The 14722-nt window shown below is 45.0% G+C and overlaps 1 protein-coding gene across 7 annotated transcripts in view; it reads left to right on the top strand.

The window, feature by feature from the left end:
* GRIN1 (glutamate ionotropic receptor NMDA type subunit 1) overlaps positions 1–14722 on the top strand; it is a 58611-nt gene that overhangs the window by 9267 nt on the left and 34622 nt on the right. For 5 of the 7 annotated variants that reach the window (XR_010922236.1, XM_067561491.1, XM_067561487.1 and 2 more), the window contains exons 3-5: positions 6538–6714; positions 12599–12661; positions 13398–13498. Coding sequence is in view for 6 of the 7 variants with exons in the window: in XM_067561491.1 (XP_067417592.1) it covers positions 6538–6714; positions 12599–12661; positions 13398–13498 (341 nt within the window). In the remaining variant the exon portion in view is untranslated. The remainder of the gene's footprint in view (positions 1–6537; positions 6715–12598; positions 12662–13397; positions 13499–14722) is intronic. The other 2 variants (XM_067561493.1, XM_067561488.1) reach the window with 1 other exon arrangement.

Below are 14722 nucleotides of genomic sequence, written 5' to 3'. Positions count from 1 at the left end.
ATGCATCTGTGTGGCTCCGTCATGAGACACGCCTCACTTCAGGGCTGACCTTGTAAAATGTGCTTCTTTTGTAAAGGCAAATAGTTCCACAGAGTCCTTACAAAAGGACTGTGACGTTCTCATTTTATTACACACCTGAAGCTGGACCCATTTTCAGGTAGAATACTGCTAAATTTATTGAATAAATGAATTCACTGAGTAAAAATGAGTCTATTTCATATGCTGATGGCTTTTACGTGGAAAATGTGAACATTCACTGATGCAAATGTCAATGCAAAAAGAGCCATTTCATCCACATTCCACATGAAGCCAAATTTCCATCATGGAGGAGCAGAGATTCACATGAAATGAAACAGTGAAAGCTCAGTGAGCATCTCTTGTCACTCACATTGAAGGCTGGTCCTAGATCTCTGAGTAAGGAATGGATGTTCTCAGCCAGTTCCAACATGGCATGTGTCCTCAATCCGCCCCCCCTATGACCAAGAAACCCCATTATCCCAATTACTACTTTGTTAGCAACCTCAGTAGAAAAACCAAGGCACAGTCTGATTAATCCTGGAAACTCAAATAATCCAAAGGTGGCTCCTTCAAAAAACAGGTGAGCCCCAATGACAGGCAGGGTGGAGAAGCTTGTATTGCCATGACCCATCTTATAATTGTTCTGTGGACAAACTTAATACTTCAGAGCACTGATTAATGTTTAGTTCAGCTGCTATAAGTAGGGTTGCAGCGCAGTCCTTTAACACTAATCCAGGAACATCTGTAGGTGTCAGAATCTGAGATGTGATAAAATCATGGGGGAGAATTGTCAGCCAGTGACAGCTAGCTACTTTGGTGCTTCCAGCTAATGAGTGCTGAGTGCACAATTATGTTGAATAGTTTGTGATGGGAGCACAGGCGAGACTTCACTACTGCCCAGTGTGGTGCCTGTCTGATGCTGTTAGGACAGGAGAAGGAAGAGACATGGATGATGTTGAAAATTGGGAATTACGTGGACTTCAGAGGAAAGTGCTATCAGAGGCTAGGAATGAGTGGGGTGTTACAGCTAGAGAGTTGATGGGGTACCTGTATCCATGCCAACTTTGGGGACATCCCATATGGGTTCTGAGTCGTGCTGCCAATTAAAAAGGCATTTTAATAGTGCAACTGGTGTCAGGGATAGAGGGAAATTCATTTATAAATAATTCTAGTGTTTTTCTCAGCAAAGTTAATACTCACTGCAGTGAATGATATTTATTACAGGTGGCAGGTAGCAACACCTACAATTAAAATCATTTGATGCTTCCATTATAAGACCCTGTTTTCAATTGCTTATAGTTTTGCCAAAATGAAACTGTTCAAGCTGAAGCTTACTAGGTATCTGTCTCAGGCTAAGATTGTGTTTATTGGTTTCATTTTCCGTTTATTTATTTATTTATTTATTTCCTCTCTTATCCTGAGTTTTTTCTCTTTTTCCCCAGTAATTTCTGAATATCTTTTCAGAAAATGACAGGAAAATGAAAGGCAAGAGGAAAAAAAGGGGGAGGGGGGGAAGGAAGGAAAAGGAAAAAGAAAAGAAAGCAAGAAAAGCAAGGAGGGTGGTGAAGCACTGGAATGGGTTACCTAAAATCAGATGATATAGTTGAGGTTAGTCACTCATAATATTCTATGATTCTATGATAAAATTTAAAAATAATTTAAAACTGGCATGAACATTTTTGAAAGTGGACAATTTTTTTGCAAAAGATTTTGATTTCCAAAAGAGGCCATTTTTCAATTTAAAAAAAAGTTGTTCAGACACTTTTGACCAGCTCTGATCAGACCAGTGATTCATCTAGCCCAGTATCCTAGTGAATAGGAGTAGCTAACATGGGAGTTTAGAGAGAGAGCGGGAGAGCTAGATGCACCTGATTAACATTCTATAAACTTAGGGCGATCAACACCTCCCGGGGGCCCAAGATAAAAAAACAGACAAACCCCCTCCCCCCCCAACAAAAAGAAAGCTGCAGGAGTAAAGAGAATGCAGGCAGAAATCCAGTAGCAAAGTGGGAGCTATCCAATTCATTGCACAGAACGCAGCATGTATGATTACCTGCCTTGTGGGCAAGTGACATATGTGTGCATTCAATAAAAGCAAATCATGGTGCCCCAGAGATCGAGTATGGGAGTGGCACTATATGTGAAAGAAAGCATAGAGTCAAATATAATAGTTATCTTAAATGAATCAAACTGTACCCTAGAATCTCTAAGTATAGAAATTCCATACTTGAGTAATAAGAATATAGCAGTAGGGATATACTACCGACCATCTGAGCAGGATGGTGATGGTGATTGTGAAATGCTCTGCGTGATTAGAAAGGCTATAAAAATAGAAAACTCAATAAAGAATAAGGGATTTCAATAATTGACTGGCTACATGTCACCTCAGGATGGGAAGCAGATATACAATTTCTTAATGCCATCAATGACTGTCCTAAAATCCATAAGGGGAGAGGGAATTCTTGATTTAGTTCTAAATGGAGCACAGGATTTGGTCCAAGAAGTGAACAAGCCTGAACCGAATGGTAATAGTGTCCATAATGTAATCAAATATAACATCCTTGTAAGGGGAGAAGCATCAAAGACGCCACCACAGTAGCATTTAACGTCAGAAAAGGGAACTACACAAAAATGAAGAAGTTAGTTAAACAGAATTTAAAAGGTACAGTCACAAAAGTGAAATGCCTGCAAGCTGCATGGAAACTTTAAAAAAAACACTATAATAGAGACTCAAATTAAATATGTACCCCAAATTAAAAAACATAGTAAGAGGACCAAAAAAGTGCTACCAGGGCTAAACAACAAAGTAAAAGAAGCAGTTAGAGGCAAAAAGGCATCCTTTAAACATTGGAAGTAAAACAATACTGAGGAAAATAGAAAGGAGCATAAGCTCTGGGAAGTCAAGTATAGAAGTATAATTGGGCAGGCCAAAAAAGAATTTGAAGAGCAACTAGCCAAAGACTCAAAACTTAATAGCAAATAAATGTTTAAGTACACCAGAAGCAGGACGCCTGCCCAACAATCAATAGGGCCAATGTATGATTGAGGTGCTAAAGGAGCACTCAAAGAAGATAAGGTGATTGTGGAGAAGCTAAATCAATTATTTGCATCGGTCTTCATGGCTGAGGATGTGAGGTTGGTTCCCACACCTGAGTCATTATTTTTAGTTGACAAATTGGAGGAACTGTCCCAGATTGAGGTGCTAATAGAGGATGTTTAGGAGTAAATCCCTAGTACTCCCACACCTTGAATACCGTGTGCAGATCTGGTCACCCCATCTCATAAAAGATATATGAGAATTGGAAAAGCTACAGAGAAGGGCAACAAAAATGATTAAGGGCTGGTCTACGCTAGAGAGTTTTGTTAACAAAAGCCAGCAGTGCTGTGTCTGCAGTGCTGGTGTACACACTGCAATCACTTCCCCTTCCCCCACCAACAAAAGTGCCATTTTTTTTGACAAAATAAAACCACCTCAACTAGACTTGTCGAGATTTTGTTGCTTCGTTTGGGCGATGCAGTGTCAATGTAGACACTGCGTCCTATTACATTGGTGTGGAGCTGACATTCTTGTCAATTTCACCGCTCCAGTGATAGGAAAGCCCAGCCTGCTGCATGTCCGGGCAGCTGCTCTGCTCCTGGCTGGGAGCAGGGTAAGAAGCCCAGACTGCTGCAAGCCTGAGCAGCTGGATCCTGGCTCCCAGCTGTGAGCTGGGATGGGAGAAGCCAAGGGTGGGAGCTGCTGGGAGCGGGACAGCCTTATCAATTTCAACCGGCTTCCCCTGGCTCCTGCTGGAGAATGGGGATGGGAGAAGCCCGGGGCTGGCTCCTGGTGGGGAACGGGAAAGGGGGGCAGCCCGACCAGACTCTCAGCTCCCTACACTGCCCCTCTTAGGTCAGCGAAAGTGCTTTTGGTGAGGACGCACTCCTCCGACTCAAGGAAGGTCATGTGGATGTCAGCCACCCCAGTAATTACTGCAGTGGCTGTAAGTTAACATATATTAAGTCGACTTACTTTTTGAGTGTAGACAAGGCCTTAGGGTATGGAACAGCTTCCGTACAAGGAGAAACTAAAAAGGCTGGGACTTTTCAGCTTGGAAAAGAGACGGCTAAAGGGGGATATAATAGAAGTCTATAAAATCGCAATGAATGTGAACAAAGTGAATCAGGAATGTAATTTATTCCTTCACATAACACAAGAACCAAGGGTCACCCAATGAAATTAATAGGCAGCGAACACACAGTCAACCTGTGGAACTCTTTGCCAGGAGATGTTGTGAAGTCCAAAACTAAAAGTGGGTTAAAAAAAGAACTAGATACATTCATGAGGTTAGGTTCATCAATGACTATTAGCCAAGATGGTCAAGGATGTAATCCCATTCTCTGGGGGTCCCTAACCTTTGATGGCCAGAAGCTGGGAGTGGGTGACTGGGGATGGATCACTTGATGATTGCCTGTTCTGTTCATTCCCTCTGAAGCATTGGCCACTATCAGAAGACAGGACACTGGGCTAGATTGGCCATTGGTCTGACCCAGTATGGCCATTCTTATGTTCATAAAAACAATAAAAGTTCCTATTCACAGGATAAAAACTTACCATAGGTCATCCCTGAGTCTCATGGACACTGGTAGATTAAGTCCTTCCAACCCCTCCACAAGGGTTGGGGCAGTCTTTGGAGAGGAGGTCCTGGCTGTTTATTGGATTAGAACAAAGAGCCTGAGTCAGTTTTAACTCCAGCTATTTATCCAAAAGTCCTTTTTCTGTCTGTCGGTCTCTGGAAAATCCACTCTGAACCAGTATACTTGAGCCTCCCCAGGAAGTGGTACCTGTTTGGGGGGTTTCAACCTTGCTGATAAACCTTAATCCCCACTCACAGTTTATAGTTCCTGGAGGAGCTGGGGCAGCTTTCCCTGGTGGACTAGAATGCAATCATTCATGAACCATTCATTTTAAACAGTGGACTCCAAAGATACTGGACGGCATTGCAGTATGTGTTCCATCTCCCCCTAGAAAAGTTACCTAGAATCCTGGTTTATCTGGGGGGAAGAGTCCACTCCAGATCCCCCAGACAATCTGGGATCCCCCACTTCACTCGGGAAGACTTTTGATCCTTGCATGAGTCAAGGTGTGCAGCAGTTTTTCTTCCACCCAGCTCAGCGTCTTATACATTTTCACAGACCATCAGGCAGTCATAGATTGTGAGAAGACATTCCCCCCCTTCCTAGTTGGAGCTACCTTTGACATCTCCCAAGCAGCTGTCATATATATTACTTGGGCATTTCCCACCCTTTGTGGGTTTCATACATTTCCCTGCATGTCAGTAAGTCTCGTCCCTCCCCTGGAGAAAGAGGCTTTCTCACCCCTGCGCTCCACAGAAATTTGTCTGCATATACCGGGAAAGTAACATGATTCCTCTGGGATGCTGGCAGGGGGGATCTCCCCCTTCCCTGTCAGCCACCCCATTTGCATGTTGGCTGCTCAGTCCCTTGTAAGTCTGGCACTAACTGAGAGGGGTCTGATTCACTCCTTTTGCTTGCTGAGAAAACCATTGTGTACGTGTCCTGATGCACCCTCTCAGGGGCAGATCCATTGGATCATCAGTGGGAGCAGAAGGTGGCAGTCAATGTAGAGACATTCATTGGTTGTAGAGATACTGAGACTCCTAAAACAATAGTTAAGTCCCATATCATGAAATCCCATCAAATGCTCCCGGGGTGTGCAATCTGTGTTAAAGTTCCTGGTGTGAAAGCCTTTGCTTTACTTACAGCACAGATTTCTATGTAGACTCAGGAATGGTTGGGGTGTTGGCTTGGGGTGTGTTGTTAGATATTCCATATTCTTTGCTTTTGAGGAAGGATATCCTGGCTTTAAAAGCAGAAGGGGTGAAGCAGAAGGACTTTTGGATAAATAGCCTGTGTTTAAACTGACTCTGGGCCTTCCTTTTGATCCAGCAAAAGGACAGGACCTTTCTAAGTGGGGGGAGGGCATCCGTTGCGGAAGGGGTGGAAGACTTTGACCTACTAAATTGCCATCAGACTGATAGGTGATGCTGGTAAGCTTTTAGCATGGGTGTGGGTTCTTTCATTGTTTTTCTATGTTATCTTCGTGATGCTTTTACCTTAAGAATAAATGTGCTTGCTTAGAAGAAGCTGTTATCTGTCACAATTCACAGTCAGAAAAAGGGGCTAAGCATGCACTGAATGTTATTGACGATGAATAACAAGGCCAGCTCTGCTTCTTATAGGCCACAAATCCAACTTCCCCACGCACAGAAAACAAGAATGTTTGAAATCAGCGCTAGTGTCTGCGTCTCCACCAAAATAAACAAAAGGAATTTTAGATTCCAGGGGCCAATTAAAGGTTCCAGACTGAAAGGCCTATATCTCAGGATCACCAGGAATTCCTGCGTTGCTAGTCTTCTGAGCTTTGCCCAGAACTTGTGGATCTGATCTGTCAGAGAGACCGAGCTCTGCAAGAATGAGCTGCGAAAGTCTATGTTCAGCCTTCGTTCTTCCTTGCAGAGCATCCACCTGTCCTTCCTGCGCACAGTCCCACCGTACTCTCACCAGTCCAATGTCTGGTTTGAGATGATGCGAGTGTTCAACTGGAATCACATCATACTGATTGTCAGTGATGACCACGAGGGCCGTGCTGCACAGAAGAAGCTGGAGACGCTCCTGGAAGAGAGAGAATCCAAGGTCAGTTTCGAAACATTGTCATGTAATTTTGTTAAAGAACAACAACAAAACTAGAAGTCTCAGGCTGTTGTATGTATGTAGATTTCTGTATGTAAAACACCTTTTCTTTCCATTGTAACATGGCTAACATTATGCTTAAAGCATCAACAGTGTCTGACTAGTACCTGACAGAACTTTGTACTTTATTCATTTCACTTGCTTTGCCATGGTCAAAATCTCCTACGTGTAAATCAACTACAAATTGAAGGGAAGAATAACCTGGAGCTCTGCAAATACCTCGCCCGGGCGATTCCCACCCAGGGAGAGAACCAATCACCCAGCTTAGGAAAAGCACCCATCCCCTTTTACACTTCTCTAAGGTACAGTGCAGACTTGGCAAAGCCAATTACCAAACGGAGCCAGAAGAGCAACTTTTTAATTGGCTAAGTGACACTCGCTTAGTGGCTTAGGACAGAAAGGTCAGGCAATGCGTTACTGCACAGAGTAATGCATCCTCTCTACAAAGCTTTCAGCTCTCTGGCTGTTATGATAGGCCCTAACCCATCTCCATTGAAGCACGTGCTAAACACGCTTTCCTAACATGCCCCATGCTGTAAATGAGAGTAAGCTTGTGGCTTCTGTGAGCAGCTTTATCAAGGATGTGCACTGCACCTATTTTTAGTGTCATCCAAGGGGGCGTAGAGCTAAGTCCAGCTGTCTGAAGCCTAGTAGAGATTCACCAGGTGCAGTATAACCATGGGCATGTCCCAGTCACCTGTGGCTAGTGGGAGAGCTCTGTTGCTAAGATTAAACTGAGCAGGCACATGAAAAGGAGGAAGCCCCTTGGCTGCAGTCTTAATCTGAGCCACTTAAAGGGAAATCATTACTCTGAGCCATTTAAAGGGAAAATTTTTAACTAGAAGATGCGGTGCTTCCTCCATTACTGGATTGTGGGGTACATGGAAACAGTCTCAGCTCCATTTCAGGTAGGAAGCATCCAAGCCTCTTCCACTTTGGGAGCTTCACAGAGAAGCCCTGTAAGGTAGCTACACTTCCTGACTATCAGGCAATCCCAGTGAGTGACGTCCACTCCTCACCTGTGCCTCTGGAGCCGGCCACGCGTCACTGGCAACAACTACAATTTGTTAGTATCTAGACACATCTGCAGCTGCTGGACAGCCAGCCAGATGTGGCAGAGTGCGTCGCTGACTGGCAGACACAGCTGTAGACTTTGCGTGTTGGGTCTGCTGAGAATCAGCGACCTTTGAGTCTGGAGGCACCTCTTCTGGCTCATCGAGCACATGACCATTTCTGCAATGGACCAGCACTGTATTAGCTCTCGGTAGGCCACTCCCGATAGATGGCTCCATACTCTCAGCATGGGATTTCCCCACTGATGGCAGCTTTTCCATGGCCCAACTGGTTCTTAGAGTCAGATGCTGCCCCCCAATAGGAAGCTTAAGGTGCCTTCCTGCAGCACAAGTCAATTGCTGCTTACTCTGTTCTCAGTGAGTAGTACGGACTCGCTGGCTCTTGCCTGGGATGGCATTTTAACTGAGACCTCCTCCACTGGGTCCAGCCTGCCCCCTTCACTGTGTCCTGCCCTCCTTTACTGATGGCTTTGGAAGGGTCACTATCACCCTTATTCTGAATAAAAGTGTCCACGTCCCTCGCCTCCTACCTTCCACTCACCCTACAACTTCCATGTCCGCAGCTTTGACTCTTCTCTCTCACTTCCTCTGTGGGTTTTGATCATTCCCCCACTCCCTGCTGTTTCCTGCACCGTCCTTCGGATCAACAAACAAGAACATTGCACACATTTACAGCCACATTTTGATACTTTGTATCCTCTTGTGCCCAAGGGGGTACCCCCCAGCTCTGTGTCATACCCTTCATCGGTCTGTCACTGCAAAGAAGAGCCACTAGGAGCCTGGGGTGGGGTCTGTGTTGGCCTGCACTGTATTTGAGATGAATACACGACATCCTCTGATGTCTTCTGGCAGCCACTAGGCTGCTCTAGATGCCCTCGTCTAGACGCTGGGACCAGTCTCTTGGATGACAGGTCATCTTCTCCTTTGCCTCTTCTTTGGCAACTGCCAGGCCTTCTCGTTCCTTTTTCTTTTGCGGTGGAGTAGACACAAGCTGGAAAGGGTTCCACTGATCCCAGCTGTTCTGATGCGTGGGACACTCTAGAAGGTGGCGGATGGATTCAAAGGCCAGAAGGGACTCGTGATCATCTAGACTGACCTCCTGCTTAACACAGATTATAGGTAGGGTTTCTTCACCTCTTCCCAGGTCTCTTCTGGTTCTAATTGCCCTTTCGATCACTGAGGGTTTGATCCCTAGTCTAATGCACCTGAACCTTGGTCCATTTCCTTCCGTTCAGTGACCTCAGCCTGGCCCTCGCCCTTTTCCCAGTCATATGATCCGACTGAAAATCGAACTGGTTCAGAACTGAATGAGCAGCAAGGAGAAGCTGCTGCCATGCGGTAAGGCTTTGCCTCCGTCCACCTGCAGAAGGCCGGGTATTTATGGTGATGGATCGTGGTAAAATTCATCTTAACTCGCTCCTCACATTCCCTTTTCTTGGGGACTGAAACACGTCAGTGGCAGGAATAGGATTTCTGTCACATCTCACCTCACAGCCTCAGAGAGTCCAGGCAGGCCCTGAGCATACTTTTAGCAGCGGCATTTATGCCCAGTGTTCATATCCAGTGCTGAATTCTCTAACAGCCTGGACCTCAAGCTCTGGTTCAAGCCATCTCCAGTGACTAGCAGCCGGATCTGGCTGCTTTTCATCAGGCTGAGGAGCTCTGCCTTCTCGATACTTCACCACTAGTCAGTGTATATTAGGGATTGTTTCAGATTGCATGAAGTCCCCCAGAATACATTTGCATTGGTAAGTGAATCTGTTCTGACTGTGTCCAGGCCTGCTGTGCTCCTATTCTGTGAGCATGCCAGCAAAGCAGCGCATTGGCAGGAACCTCTGGGCAGACCACACCTTCTGCGCAAATGCTGGAGAATATTTATGGAAAGTGAATTTTTAATTTATGAGCATGAATATTTGCCTCACGTGCCTGCTTCTAAGAGATACACTCACCCAATCAGGAAACAGACGTAGGACCCTATGACTGATGTTTCCCACCCCAACATTTAAAATGTCAAATATCAAATATACGCCGTAGACCAGGGACGGTACAGAAATTATTTGATTAAATTAGTTGATTCAAGACAATGACTATTAGCTCATGGACAATGCACAAGGGGGGAAATCTGCTAAAAATGATTCATTTGCAATGATTTGTGTAGCTCTGCTGTTACATGGGGAGCCCAGCAGCAACCCTTGGAAACCAGAGCAGCTAGCAAGATCACTGAGAGAAATTAGGGGTAGGAAAGACAAGGCTTGCAGATTTGTCATGGCTCTTTTTTAATCAAAATCACTGAATGGTCACAGTACATTTACTAAAAGTCAGGGATTTAGAGGGAAATGGTGTGTAGTGTCATGGGGATGCTATTTAAAGTGGGGGGACTATGTGGGGGAAGGTCAGGTTCTGCCCTCAGGGAGTGAGAGGAGTTGGTGGTGGGTTGCAGAGAAACCCTGCCCTGCAGTCACCTGCAGTGGTGGCTCCCATTCCTTCGGGCTGGCCCGGCTCACCTTCACCCCCACTCTCCCCCCAGCATGCAGGTGCAACTCTTCCCCCCTGATTCTCTGTCCCACCTCCCTGGTCCCGAACTGCTGAATCACCTTCCTCAAGCTGGAATGGGCTAGAAAAAGTGGTTGGGCCGTAGCCTGGGTGACCCCTCACCCCCAGCCCTACAGCCTATGAAATCACGGATCCAAGGAAAATCCCAGACACAAAGCAAAGTCACAAACAAACCAAAAAACCACAGTATCCATGACATTTTTACCACCCATGTCAAACCTGTAGCACTAGAAATGACTCATTAGGTTCCATCTTGTCTAGCCCCCATAGGCTTGGGATAGAATTGTTCCCTACTCTCCAATCTTTTGTCCACTCCACTTTTAGGATGTCACCACTATGTGTATGCACAAGGTCCGTCAAGACTGGAAAATAAAAGAAAGAGGAAATACAGGCAGACTGAGGGCACCTCTGAATAGATGCTGCCTGAGTGAGAGTATCCAACACATTCGGAAAGGGGTGAATATTTCATGCCTTCTGCCAATGAGATACTGCTTTTCTCTGTTGCAATATTGCTCTGTGTCTCACTGTGCCATGTGATATGATGAGACACTGACAAGAAGCACTGGAAATTCCTACCATGAACACCAGCAGAAAGAGCCTGAAATGAAGACCGAATTGGGATCAGAGTATATTTTATTTCCTCCGATTCTTTTCTACAATAGATGCAGTTACTTTATAACATTCTAGATTCTTAGGGAAATGAAAATCCTGCTAGATTTATTTGGAGGAGAGAGCAGGGAGGAGAAAGGCAATGGAAGGGCCCATCCTTTCACTGCATAGAGCCCTGCGAGCATTGTACAGGCGGGAGAAATAGCAATGTCTCTTTAAAGAAGCATCTATGAGGGCACAGAGAGGGAGACAATCAATGCAGTTTGCAAATCAAGATGCAGAGATGAAAACAGCTGCGTGTTTAAGGAATAACTCGGGGGAAAACGTGTTACTTGTTCACTTTTTGGTAGACACCTGACAGGTCCCCATCACGTATTTCATTCGACAAGGGCATGTATGGCAAAATTTGGATCAAGATTTGGAACCCCTCCAAAGTCCAGAAATGTTCAGCTCCCGAGGGGATGGATTAAATCCATCTCTAGCTTTAATACAAATCTGCCTTGATATCAGCATGAGCACTGGCTTCTCCTGGGAGTATGCACTCTGCTCTGTGATAAACTGTTGCAGGGTCAGGCCTTCTGATTTCAGGGGTGTTGTGTCCGTTTGCAGGTAATCTGTAGGGAAGGCAAGCTCAGAGGGAAGTTTTCATGCCACTGGCTCCTTTGAGAATGAGCATTCTGAGGCTGAGAGTGAGAAATTGCTCATTGCTCTAAGTGAAAATGGGGGAGGAAAGAACTCTTCCCTCCAACTTCCAGTTCAGGGCTTTCACCCACAGTGCCTAGTGATCACACCTAGCAATCCCCAGGTGGAGGGCATGCTAGGTGTGCTGTGGCAATAGGGCAGAGAGGACCATTTCCTACTACGGGCACATGCCCATTCTGTAATTGGCTTCCCAGGGTGTGTTTTGGTGACCCACCCTCCTGCCTTCCCCCATGCAGCAGGTAAAGGCTGGCATGTCATCCTGTGATCACCATTGCTTTCACATTGTCACGCTTTGATCCAGTACAGAATATAGCAAGTGTTTCTTTCTCTTTTGGATGAGAGCAAAGCTCCATAGAGCTCTCCAATCCCCACAGCAGATGTAAAATCCAGACAGACTTTCAGCACTCACTCAGGGTGAACACAACTGTAATAATAATAATAATAATAATAACAGCTAATCACCATAATACTTTGCATGTATCTAGCACTTTTCCATACAGACCATTTGGTCCTTTTGTCCTTCCACGGTAATTCTATGGAATTTCAGCAGTTTAAGCCCTTATCGACATGTAAATTGTCTCTGAATTTAAGATACATAAGATACATGCTGAAAAAATCCCTGCTCCTACATGGGAACATACAACTGCATCTCAACAGCCATGACGTTCGAGCTTGTTTTAATCAATATGCCTTTTCAACTCAATGTTTCACAAGATCCCAGACACTCTGTCCTGTTAGTAATAGTTTTTGCGAGCTCCAGTGTTATAGAGACCCTTTAGCAAACAGTGGAGGAGGAGGTGGATGTTGGATTGCTTTACTACACGTCATTTTCAACTGTTTATAATATTCTTCTGTGTCTACATATTTTCTCTGTGCACATTATTCATCAGAGTAAAAAAAGGAACTATGAAAACCTCGACCAACTTTCCTATGACAACAAGCGAGGACCCAAGGTATATTTGCATGGAAATGCACGCCGCCCACCAATCTAACTAGCAAATGACAAATAGCCACAGCCACCAAAAAATTAAAAAAAAAAAAAAAAGGAAAAGAAAGCAAAAAAAAGAGATCCATGACTATGTTTCTTGGTAGCACGTTTTTATGTTGACATAGTTTTGGTTTGAACTTGAGAATGGAAATCTAGCCAGCTGACCCCAAAAGGATTTCTTTTTGAGACATGCATGTGAACCAGTAATTAACTTGCAAGTTTTTCTTTTTGAAAATTGAACCGACCCCTTTTCCTCCCCAAAGGGAACAGTTCCTCGGTGTAAGATGCTCACTTTTACTCCCAAAGGTTAACCCTGTGCAATATTTTTTTTTAATTTCCCATGTTTTTGAAAAACAACACTTGTTTGAGTTTTCAATTGCATTTCAAAAGCCTTTTTCTCTTTCCTGTACAATGCACGCCTCTTTTTGGGTCTTGATTGACTTCAGTTTGCATGCACAGTGCAAAAAACCCCCAAAAAACCAACCAAACAAAAAAAACCTAAACCAGAAAAGAAAGAAAGAAAAGCAAAGAAAAGAAAGAAAAGAAAAGAAAAAAGAAAAAGAAAAACCGTAGTTAACCCATCATACTTAGCAGAGCTGTATACAGTTTAATGAATTCTCTTGAACCTTTTCTAGATAGAATGGCTCTCACCAGCAGCCATTAGCCACTGCACTAACCGGCTTTGCTCACACTAATCACAGGCTGAGAAAGTTCTTCAGTTTGATCCTGGGACCAAAAACGTGACTTCACTGCTGCTTGAAGCCAAGGAGCTGGAGGCTCGGGTTATCATCCTCTCTGCAAGGTAAGGCTAAGTGATGGAAATGAACATTTGAGTTTCCCTTCTGTCTTCTGCTTCAGCCCTTCACAGCTGAGCATATATGTCCCACTGCTGTGCTGCTGCTCTGAACTGACATTCCCAGTGAAATCAGGGATATCTCAGAGGACGCCTGATCCTTCGAGATAAGTCTGCAAGAAGTAGCCAGTGGATTTGGCAGTAGCAAGATGGTTAAGTATGGGACAAAATAGAGAGAGACCACTCGATGCCATACGCATCTAAAGTATCTTTCATGTGCTGCTGTGGCTCTCCCATTAGGAGAGATGGTTTGTGTTATTCCGGGCCATGGTTAAAGTGAGTTCCAATGTGTTGTAGAAACAAATCGTTGTTAATAATAACAGTAATAGTCCTTAGAACTTCAATAGCACCCTTCATCTGAGGGTCTCCAAGCATATTACGATGTTTATTAATAAAGCCTCCAAGCCCCCTGTGAAGTAGAGAGGTTTGATGATCCCCACATGTCCAGATGAGGAACAGAGACACAGCAATGGGGAAGTGACTTGCCAAGTGGCAGAGCACATGGCAGTCATGGCTACTTTGTAAGAGTAGATTCATCCCAGCCTTAGCAGAAAGTGCTTGTGGCCTCTGGGGAGTATGAAGAATTTGACATGACCAGCTGTACCAAAGAACAAGATGGCAGTTGCCCATGAAGGAAACAGCCCTGCGCATGTGGTGTCTGAGGGCTTGTACTGCTCTTATCAGTGATGGGAGACAGACACCTCACCAACCTTGGCCTTCACCCACGCACCAGTGCTCAGGTCTCCCTTCTGCTACCTGCCCTGACTCCCAGGATTTTTCTTCTTGTAGGCCTCATGCCCTGACACTTCCTCTTATTCCTGCTCTCCTTTATCTATAACTGCGGTGGCTGTTCTCCATGTCTCCAGCTGGACACATGCATTTTGCCCCCTTCTCTCACCACCACCTGCCAATACTGAAGTGACTCTCACCTGCTGATAGTGAAACATACACTGAGAAGGAAACAGGAAAGTCTCACCAGGGGTTTGGTCCCATCCTGTGGCTCTGGATATGGGCCCAGTTTTCCTGGTGCCATCTTCACCCCGGTCTGCAAAGCAGCCACTCTGATAGCCCTTCCTAAGTGCACGGTTGGATGCGACTGAGCCAAGGACAGCATCTTGTGGACCAGGGAGCAGGTAGTGCCCCAGCCCGGCACATTCACTAGAGACCTCTGTC

Source organism: Emydura macquarii, unplaced genomic scaffold (genome assembly GCF_026122565.2).
Source record: "Emydura macquarii macquarii isolate MOO-44397 ecotype Brisbane River unplaced genomic scaffold, CSIRO-AGI_Emac_v2 contig_2417, whole genome shotgun sequence".
NCBI lineage: Eukaryota > Metazoa > Chordata > Testudines > Chelidae > Emydura > Emydura macquarii.
The sequence above is the reverse complement of the archived record's forward strand: the minus strand, read 5'-3'. Positions and strand labels throughout refer to the sequence as shown.